The following is a 10,495-nucleotide window of genomic DNA, read 5'->3' on the forward strand; positions in this document are numbered from 1 at the left end:
TTGAAGCATTAAGATTAGACAATCCATTTTTTTCATTTCTCAAGCTATGAGCATCACCTAATGGTCAAACTTAAAGATCACATTAAGGAATTCTCCATGGGCATCACCTAATAGTTAAACTTTAAATCAAATGCTTAAAGAGTTCAATTATTTACCAACTATGTTGGACTTTCTTGTTTTACACAACCCATTTTTTTATTTTGTTTCCATGACATGATTATTGATTAATTTCATCTTGATTTAGATATAGCAAGAAGGCTGGCCATGGATGCTGCCAATCCATTTCCAGTAACGTGCCAGCCCACATCCACACCACACCACACCCCACCCCACCCCAACCTAGCTAGCTAGCAACCTTGTCCCCACTCCCTCTCATCCCAAGCACGCATCCCGTGATGAACGCAGCAGATCATGCCACGTGTCCTCTTTCTTCCTCAAAAACCCACTCCCTCTCTTAACTCTTCACCATTATTCATTCTCTCACAGTCACTCATTTCCTCCAAGCTCCAACAATGGCATCATCATCATCATCATCATCATCATCACTCTTCCTCCTCCTCTCAACACTCTCATTCTTCACCACCCTCTCACACGCGCGACTCACACTCGACTTCTACAAACACACGTGCCCACAATTCTCCCAAATCATCCGCGACACCGTCACCAACAAACAAATCACCACCCCCACCACCGGCCCCGCCACGCTCCGCCTCTTCCTCCACGACTGCCTCCACCCCAACGGCTGCGACGCCTCCATCCTCCTCTCCTCAACTTCCTTCAACAAAGCCGAACGCGACGCCGACATCAACCTCTCCCTCCCCGGCGACGCCTTCGACCTCGTCGTCCGAGCTAAAACCGCCCTCGAACTCGCTTGCCCCAACACCGTCTCCTGCGCCGACATCCTCACCGCCGCCACCAGCGACCTCTTAACCATGCTCGGCGGCCCTCACTTCCCCGTCTTCCTCGGCCGCCGCGACGGCCAATCCTCCCTCGCCTCCTCCGTCGACGGCCACCTACCTAAACCCACCATGCCCATGTCACAAATCGTCCAGATCTTCACCCAGCGCGGCTTCACCGTTGAAGAAATGGTCGCTCTCTCCGGCGCACACACCATCGGATTCTCCCATTGCAAGGAGTTCACCGCCGACATCTACAACTCCTCCTCCGCCGCCGGTTACAACCCTCGTTTCGCCCAGGGTTTACAGAAAGCATGTGCAAATTACCAAACTAACCCCACCTTGTCCGTGTTCAATGACATTATGACCCCTAACAAGTTCGACAATGTCTACTTCCAAAACCTTCCAAAAGGGTTAGGACTATTGAAATCCGATCAAGGGTTGTTCAGTGACGCCGCCACGAAGCCGTTTGTCGCGAAATTCGCGGCAGATCAGAACGAGTTCTTCCGGGTGTTTACCCGGGCAATGCAGAAGCTCAGTCTATTAGGAGTGAAAACTGGGAGGAGAGGTGAGATCAGACGCAGGTGTGATCAGGTTAATTGATGATGATGATGATGAAGATTGTGAATTTTGGGTTTGGTTAATTTGATGATCAAGTTCAAATTCTTTGTTTTTTTTTTACTTGTCAGATTCTGATAGTGAGGTTGATTAATTTATGATTATAATTACTTGGTCTGTGCATGATGATAATTTGATGGTTTTAAGCTGGATTATATACATACATAGTGTAATCTGTGTGAGCTGATAAGAGGGTTTGTTGAGTGTTACTATGTTGTAAAATTTAATAAAAGCCCTCATGGCCTCATATTTCTTGTATCCTTAATTAAGGATCTTAGATGCTGTTATGTTGTTTGTGTTGATTTTCTGAGCTGAATTAAGTAGTGTATTCATTGGTATATCTTGTAGTAGATGTAGATTTGCTATGGAAGTGAGCTCATTTTGGTAACAATGTAGTTAAGGGTTTTTAATGAACTACTACTAGTAACATGCTTAATTAAACTACTAAGGTCTATGCTTGAAATAATTAATGAAAAATAAATAACTAGGAGGGGAATTTATCAAGACAATATTAAAATGCAAGAGATGCCTTTTGATTTTGAATGAAAACACATTTTTGTCTGCAGCGTAGCGTAACTTCAGTTTTGTCCCTCACACGTCTCTTGGAAATAGCTGGTTGGAACTACGCTGCATGTGGGAGAGCGCATATTTTATAGTTGTTGGAAGTGTTGTTAATGCAACTACCACCGGCGCCGGATCACTTTACTATAATATCTAAACTCTAGATTTTTTTCTTATTTCTGGTTGGACACTTAACAAGTGCAATGAATGAAAATCAGGGTAAATCTTTTTCTTTTTAAATATTGGGTTCAAGCAAGTGAGTTAGGCGTAATGGTTCAGTACTTCGTTCCTTGAGCAAGTGGTTGGGAAAACTCACCGGTTAATTCTTTAACGTCTACTTAATACGCTGATTGTGAAGTTAAGATTAATCTCCCTATTCTTTATCGGTTTTAAAGTATACTAACTTATTTTGACTTAAATGGTTAGTATTTGACTATTTGTTCATTTTGGCCGAACTATATATCATGCATTAAAAAACTTGAAGCGGAATTAGCGGTGGTAGAGGTAGATGCACATCTAAGAAGGGACAGGGTATGTGCATGGTCAATTGTTGAATGTGATAACAGGCTGGATAGATTCATCATGCGGGACCTAGTATCATGCTTTCTTTTGCATACTCTACGGGCTAGCTTGTTTACTTGATAGTTGATACCAATTTTAAGGATTTTTTACATCTTTATTGGTTATTGTTATTATTATGATCATAAAGCGGAAACATTTTTTTGGTGAGTTGATGTTGATGCCCTCACTTTGGGTTGCATTGCAGGCCAATACACTTTGCTCTCCCCCACTCTCAACATGAAATGAAAATATTAAAGTAAGTTGAATAATAAAAAGAGATGGAGTAATCACATAGGAGAAAAGGTCTTATGAGTATATGTTCGAATTATTGTTTTCACCTTCTCTCTTTTTCTTTTCTTTTTTTAATTGTTTGTCGTTTTAGAAAATCAGTATTTTTCCATCTATACCCACATTTGGTTAATTTTCAATTTTTTCTCACAAACCACAATTCTTCCTCATACATTGTTTCTATCCACGTAGTATTTATTTGTTTCTTGCTACTCCATTTGATTTCTAACATAAGAACCAAATTGAAGGTATATTTTTGGTCTTTTTTATAAGAATTAACTTGAAGTATATTGAACACTAACTATTTTTTTTTATACAAATTAATATCTTTATTTAATTAAATTTCTCTCTTTTTCCACTCATAAGCATTAATGATGCGTAAAAAATTAAGAAAGTGAGCTATAAAAATTTTTGAAAAGATTTAAAAAACAAACTTTCATACAAATAACTAAATTAACTAGATTTCTTAAGAAAGCGTAAAGTAGTTGTTTGATTCTTATATTAATGACCAACGGAATACTGGATACCAAAGTTAATGGTTTCATTTTGTACTAGTAAAACTAAGTTAAAAAAAAAAAACTAATTCAAAACCTTTACCACCAAATTTTTACTATAAAAATCGGTTCACATGCCTCCAAGCAATTTTTTTGTTTTTGTGTTTTTAGTTTTATTGGTCAATTGCCTCCAAGCAATTGAAGGGGGATATTTCACTGGGACATTCTATCATTCATATTGGTCTCCGTATGGTTTAGACTTTAGATCTCTAATAAGCCTTTTTTTTGTTGGGAGGGGTTTTTATGTGATAGGCCTCTTCTATCTGATATCATGAGATTATAATATTTTGGGCCGTGATACGAGATTAAATCTTCTCTCTTGTGTGCAGTAATAAGTATGCTAACTAAGTTCCTTGACCAAAAAATATATAGGTTCAATAAGATCCCCTACACAAAAATATTTAGGTCCATAAAGGAATAATTTCTTAAAATAATTGCCATTGTAATTTTATACCTATACACAAGTGTAAAGCTCACCTGTTGCTAAAGGCTCAAAGTGTTCTAGTCCTAGTGCATGGATGAACTAACATACCATGCTTATAGCAAAGGTTATGTCAAGCTGCGTGTGAGATATATTAATGTTGGCACATCAACGTCTAAAAATGTTTATGCCGATTCAAGAATAAGCTGATGTGAGAAGAAGTCATCCGTAGCCGAGTTAGATTGATCAGCTTATAAATATGCAACAACTTTGTACTAAGAGAGAATTTTGAACAAATAATCGAACTTGGATCTTAAGAAGAGAATATTTCCAAGATATATACTAAGAATCTAGGGTTTGACATGTTGGAAATTAGAAATGGACTATTCCTTATTAATATGAATAACTGGTATAAAAGTGGGATTAACAAATACTCAAATAGGAGTGCCATGATTTTAAGTGGAGCGTGAAGTTAGGACGCGAGTTAGTGGTTATGAAGCCTAATAACTGTTGTAATTAGCTGAAACTCTCCTTATAAATAAACATATGATTATTTATAAAACACACAACACAATCATCAAATCAAATTATAATTTTTTTGTACTTATCTTGTTTTTCATTATCTTTACTTATTTATTGTCTTTTATTTACCTTTCAGCTATTTATTTCAAGTCTTTATCTTAATTTGCTTAGTCATATTAACTTGCATTATTAGCCATTTTTCTCTTTATATTGGTTATTTTCCAAACTACTATTTTCTCATTTCTTAATAGAAATAACCAAGGGTTTTTTTAGGTGTCTTAAAAATCTGCATTAAAAAACAAAATCACTTTTTCGAATGATTTCTTAATTGATGAATCACTACATTGATCGCTTAGCCGATCCATCATGAATCCTATTTTATTTGCACTAACAATTAGCTTTTACACTAGTCGATGGTACTTTCCTTTGTACACAATATATTCAAATACTGAGAAGAAGATTTTCTTATATTAAATTCAACTTAAATTTACCTTGAGTTCAATAGAAATGCAACACATGTTTAACTTGTTTGGTATTTTACAATGAGGTCCACACTACTCAAAACCCCATTATTAGAGTAATTGTCAAAAACATTTCGTTTTAAGCCCAAATTCATTCATACTTTGGTCGTAAAATTTCATAGAAATTCATGAACTACTCCACATGTCTAAAGCTAATTATACCCACACATAAAGATCAAAGACCCGGAATATGGTATGGTAATGTGAAACAATTGTCCCTATCTATTCAGTTTCAATTGGAATAAGTAGGGAAAACAAGTATAATGTGAACACGCATTATCTTAAGATACCAAAGTTTGGGTGCAAAAAGATAGAAAAAAGATAATGCAGAACTCTAAAAGGAAACATGACCAACTAATCTGAAGTGAAAGAAGGAATAAAGTGGTTTCATAAGCATATGCGCCACCACCAATCCCTCAACACTTTTTACTCCAAAATTCTTCAACTTTATCAATTGTTCCCTTCATTCATTCAATAAAAAAACAACATCCCCATTCTTTATTTCCCCAGTTACATAAGACTAATCACAAGTAATTCTCTCATCCTCAATTTAGCTGAAAATCCATCACTATTTTCATCCCTGTAAAATGTAAAATCCACAACAAGGAGTAAAAAAAAAGTATTTCCATTTTCCAATTCTCTGTCCAACTTGAAAACCAAAAAACAATGGAAAATATAAAAACCAAGCAACATGAGAGCCCAGTGAACCAATAATTACATAAAGAAAAAAGAAAAATTTCAGAACTCGGCCGAGTTAGCAGTAGACTCGTCCAACTCACTCCCGAATCGGCTTCGAGTTCGAGAACCCAACCCCGACTCAAGTAGCTCCTCCCAATCCACATCCTCCTCTTCTGGCTCCTTAGCTCTCATCATCTCCAATATTCTCCTCACCTTCTCTTTAGCCCTCTCACTACCCAACTTCTCCACCTTCTGCAGCACCTCCACCACCCCGGCCGCCTTCGCGACCGCCTTAAACCTCAACCCGCCATGACTCAGTGCATAAATCACCGCGACACAACTCTCCCGAGTCGACCCGGACACCAACTCGGTCCCACTCAACAACCCCACCATACACTCTACCACACCCGCATCCAACATCGCAGCCCGCCCATCCGACCCGAAACCCAAATTACCCAATATCAACAAAACCCGACCCATCATATGACCCGACTTGACCATACTCAAAAGAACCGGAACCGACCCGATTTTCACCATCTTGGCCCGGTTACTCCTCACAAGGGAAAGATGGTAAAGCGCCAAGGCCGAGTCATGGCGAGTCCGCTCGCTTTCCGATCGGAGCGAGTGGAGCAACGGCGGCAGAGCGCCGAGGACTCCGATGGCGGTTTTGTTGTCGTCGTCGAGAGCTAAACTGAAGAGCGCACCGGAAGCGTGCTCCTGCGCCTCAGGGGCACCGTACTTCAGCACCTCGATCACCGGCGGAACGATCCCTGACCGGACGATTCTCACCTTGTTCGTCTTCTCCAGAGAGAGGTTCACCAAGGAGGCGAGAGCGTTCACCTGAACGTTGCTGTACTTGGAAACAACGAGGGAGCGAAGGGAAGAGAGTAACCGAGTGGTGCAGAGGTGGACCCTGGTTTCCTCTCTCGTTCTGGTGAGCTTTCTGAGAGAAGCTAGCGCCTCTTCGACGGTGAAGACTTGTGGGTTTCTCAGTTTGGACACGATTTCTTCTTCTTCAGGGGTCGTTGCTGGTTCGAGTTCAGAGGAAGAAGGAGAAGAGTAGCAGCAACTGGGTTGGGTTGAGAATTGCAGTGGCGGGGTTGATGATGAAGTTGCAGTGGCTATGGATTCCTCGGAGCTCGTGTAGAGGTGGGTTGGTCGCAGAGGGACTTGGGTTTCTGCGCGGGTGAAGAGATTCACAGGTGGGTCTTTGGGTGGTGGCGGCTTGGAAGCCATTAGTGTGCGAACGCGGTTCTCTGTGGTGGCGGTGTTGGGTGCGGTGGTGGTGGTGGTTTGGGTTTGGCACCATTTGAGAATGGAGGATTTGAGGGCGAGGTTGGGGATGACGGCGGAGAAATCAGGGGTGTTACCATCAGGAAGTTGAGGGGTGAAGTTGAGATCCTTGCAGGCTTGGACGGAGGCGCGGTCGAAGGAGTGGCCGGAGGAGACGATGACAGGGTCTGCCATGATGGAACCTGAAATGGGGCAGAGGAACTCTTCTGGTGGTGAGTTTTGGGTTTTGTTGCTGTTGTTGTTGGGTTTTGAATGGATGATGCTGTGGAAGAAGAGCTTCTTCCATTTCAGCCTTGGTGTAGTGATTGGTTCTGGGAATTTCTCTGATTCTTTTGCTGTTCCTTTTGGTGAACCCCATTTCTTGTGGACCATTAGCTTCACGCTTTGCTGAATCTCCATGAAATGGTTCAACTTAGTTAAAGCTTGTTGCGGATGAGGGATGAAGATTCCATGGTTTGAACTTTTGGAAATCAGAGGTTGTTCAGAGAGACCAATCCAATAACATGGGGTTTTGTGAATTTATGTTGACGAGGAGAGTGTTAACTCCTAAGAGGCAGAGATAGCTTGAGCTTGATTATGAGTAGGGAGATGCAGAAGAAGTGAGGGGCATGCACATGGTGTTGTGAAGACAGTGATGATTTGGTGTTGGTGCAAATGCAGGGAGGGGGAGTGGTGATTGCCTGTGGAGTTTTGATTCTTTTTGCTTTTGGAAAATCTGCCCAATTGGAAAGGAAAAGCTATGGTGAGGTGAGTGATGGTGCTCAAAAGAAACAAACTTTTAAACTAATGAGCATTACGTTAGTATTACTACAACCAATATTGGTTTTATACTGTTATTATAATAATGTCAAGTTTTATATTTCTTTTCTCTCCTTAGATTGACAGTGTTTATCTGAATTTTTCTCTTAACTTTGTTTATGCATTTCTATTTTACCCGATGATTGAATTTGTGTAAATAATCTAGTTTAGGATTGTTTTTATAATAAAACAAAAATGTAAATTTATGTATCTTAATGTATTAACGAAGAAGTAAGATTTTCAGGTAAAAAAAAACGAAGAAGTAAGATTTTGAAAATATTTCATAATCTCCAATTCAACTAACAAAATTGCTTCTCCCTTTCAAAAAAAAAAATTTTGCTTCTCTTTTCCTTCTGGATTGTATGGGGGAGCTTCATTTTCTTCAAGTGAAGTCGACATAGAAGTAGCTAGGATTCTCGGACAGTCTGTCATCCTTTTCTGCCTTTTTGCCTTTACTTTACTTCTTTGATCCATCAGCAGATGATTGATCTAGCTTCTTCCTCAATAACGTTGATTTTTTGCCCTTAAGGGTGGTGGTGATGATGAGGCGCGACGGAGGAGGACAAGTAAAGGAGGGTTTGGGGGGAGGGCAGTGATAAGGGTGGCGGTGATGGTGAGGCATTGCAGAGGTATGGGTGAGTCTGTGAGGGTGATGGTGAGGCGTGGTAGGGGAGGAGAGGCAGAGGAGGGTTTGAGGGAGGGGTGGTGGTAACGGTGGGAGTGATGGTGAGACGCAATAGATAAGGAGAGGGTGTAGGGAGGGGTGTTGGTAAGAGTGATGGTGATAGTGAGGCGTGATGGACGAGATTGATGGGCAAAGGGCGGGGGAGGATGTGTGACAAGGGACAACATAGGAGCCGAGGAGGAAGATGGACAAGAGGAGCGGTAGAGGGCGGAGAAAGAGAAGAGAGAATGGAGGGGAGAGTTTTGGCAAAAAGAAGCTTATCATGAAAACTGGACGGAGAAAGAGATGACATTGGCTAGTTCTTAAGCATTTACAATTGTGGGGTATTGGCGGCTGCTTCGCCTAGTCAACCTAAAAGTTTGGTTTAAGCCGATCTTCCTTGCATTGGCTAGTTCTTAAGCAATAATTGCTTTCCCTATTTAAAGGGATGAACCGCTAGATGTTTCTAGTGCGTGTGCGCCTTCTTCGTGTGCGGAGGCCCTTGTTCCTTTGTCCAAGTTCCAATCTTAGCCGCTTCATCGTGAAAGATTAGTTGTTCATGTTGCCTTGGCTAACTGCCTCGACCGCTATTAACACCTTGGCTAGCGAAACGTTTCGACTACCTTATTAGTCCTTTGCCTTTTTAAAGCACTCCACCGATCGAATCTGTCGAATCGAACCCTAGAGAGCATCGAAGTTGAGATGAGGAGAACTTTTAAAGTGCGAGAAAACATTCAGAATAAAGTTCATTGTTGAAAATTTGAACACTGTAACCTTATGACACAACTTTCACAAGAACTAAGAAACAGAAATAAAAAGTTCATAATAGTGTCTCACGGAAATGAATTATTGTAGAGCTCCCCGACCCGTGGTAGATTGGTATGAAAATTCTGCAGTACAAGTCAAGGGAATATATGTGGGAAAAAGAAAAGGTGGAAAAACGACACCCCCATACAACAAATGTGGCTTCCATCTGGTTTCCATGCTCTACTCTTCAAATCTGGTCCATCATATGATGTAAACGTTTAGAACAGATACGTACAAGCCTATAGAAAATGACTCCTTTGAATGCTACCATCTTAATTATTAAAACACCTTCGGCCGTTTACGCAATTTTGAGCAATCAAAGCAATGCCTCCATCATTAATTTATGATTCCAAATTGCCAATAATCAAAATTGTCATATGAGTTACAAGTACAAATCGTTCAATTACAAGAAGTTATACCACTCTAATCTAATTATTCTTCTTGGGGTCGTGTGATTAAGGAGCATGCATGTTTATATTCTTTTGTACCAAACGGAAGAGAAATGGAAACTCATTAACGATTTGAAAGAAACCCAATTTTTCGTCCATCATTTTCCTATTTTTTTGTGGAGCCTTGTCCCCGGGTCTTGGCTTCTATATTGGCCATTATCTATGCCTTAAGATCTCTAGCTGAACTAATTAGGGGTAGAAAGTGAAGTCGTTAGTTTGTTAATTACTACTTTTAAGACAACGGTTAATATCAGTTACTTAATTAGTAGCTATTAATAGCTGAATCTCACCTTGTAATTCTCACATTTTTTAATTAGCTGTAACTTATAGCTAATTACATTGAGACTAACTAACTAATATTAGCCGTTATCTGATTAAATTATGACCATATAGGTATCACTCTGGGGAGGAAGCTCTTGCTACTGAGGCACTATCTTTGAGGACAATGCCCACATATCCCTTTGACGAAAACCCGTAACCAGCACCAAAAGTTAAAATAAAGTGTGTTTCCTCACTGTCTTCCCTGGACCCCACCTTCACTTTGCGACTATAGTTTTCTTTGTTTTGGACATAAACGCTAAAATGGTATCTTAGCACATAATGCTTTTGCATGGAGAAAATGAAATTGTTTTCCAACTAAATGACTACATTTTAGTATCATTATTAATTGCAATCTTAAGAGCTAAGTCTCTGTAGCACTTGGCACACTGAAATAGACCTTTACGAGTGTTCTAGGCTGGACATATATGTCTTAATCACTTTGCTAAAAGTGATTGATCCCTTTTTGCATTTTGCTGGCCCACCCCCCATTCACGTCCACAGACCATACCGCGTTCTTTCCTGAATTTCTCTTTAAATTACATC

At 40.2% G+C, this 10,495-nt stretch overlaps 2 protein-coding genes across 2 annotated transcripts; one reads left to right on the forward strand and one right to left on the reverse strand.

Moving 5' to 3' along the window:
* Positions 1-278: 278 nt before the first annotated feature.
* LOC130739278 (peroxidase 31-like) lies at positions 279-1,852 on the forward strand. Its single transcript, XM_057591530.1, has one exon. It carries the CDS (start codon positions 513-515, stop codon positions 1,497-1,499), a length of 987 nt encoding a protein of 328 aa, XP_057447513.1. The 5' UTR covers positions 279-512; the 3' UTR covers positions 1,500-1,852.
* A 3,565-nt stretch (positions 1,853-5,417) lies between these two features.
* LOC130739279 (U-box domain-containing protein 40) lies at positions 5,418-7,731 on the reverse strand. The gene has a single exon (XM_057591531.1). It carries the CDS (start codon positions 7,310-7,312, stop codon positions 5,681-5,683), a length of 1,632 nt encoding a protein of 543 aa, XP_057447514.1. The 5' UTR covers positions 7,313-7,731; the 3' UTR covers positions 5,418-5,680.
* Between the last annotated feature and the right edge of the window lie 2,764 nt (positions 7,732-10,495).

The sequence above is a fragment of the Lotus japonicus genome, chromosome 2 (genome assembly GCF_012489685.1).
Source record: "Lotus japonicus ecotype B-129 chromosome 2, LjGifu_v1.2".
NCBI classification, from domain to species: domain Eukaryota; kingdom Viridiplantae; phylum Streptophyta; class Magnoliopsida; order Fabales; family Fabaceae; genus Lotus; species Lotus japonicus.

Bases quoted from the DNA above. Each gene is read 5' to 3' on its own strand.
- LOC130739279 (XM_057591531.1), bottom strand. From the start codon at position 7,312: ATGGAGATTCAGCAAAGCGTGAAGCTAATGGTCCACAAGAAATGGGGT.
- LOC130739278 (XM_057591530.1), top strand. From the start codon at position 513: ATGGCATCATCATCATCATCATCATCATCATCACTCTTCCTCCTCCTC.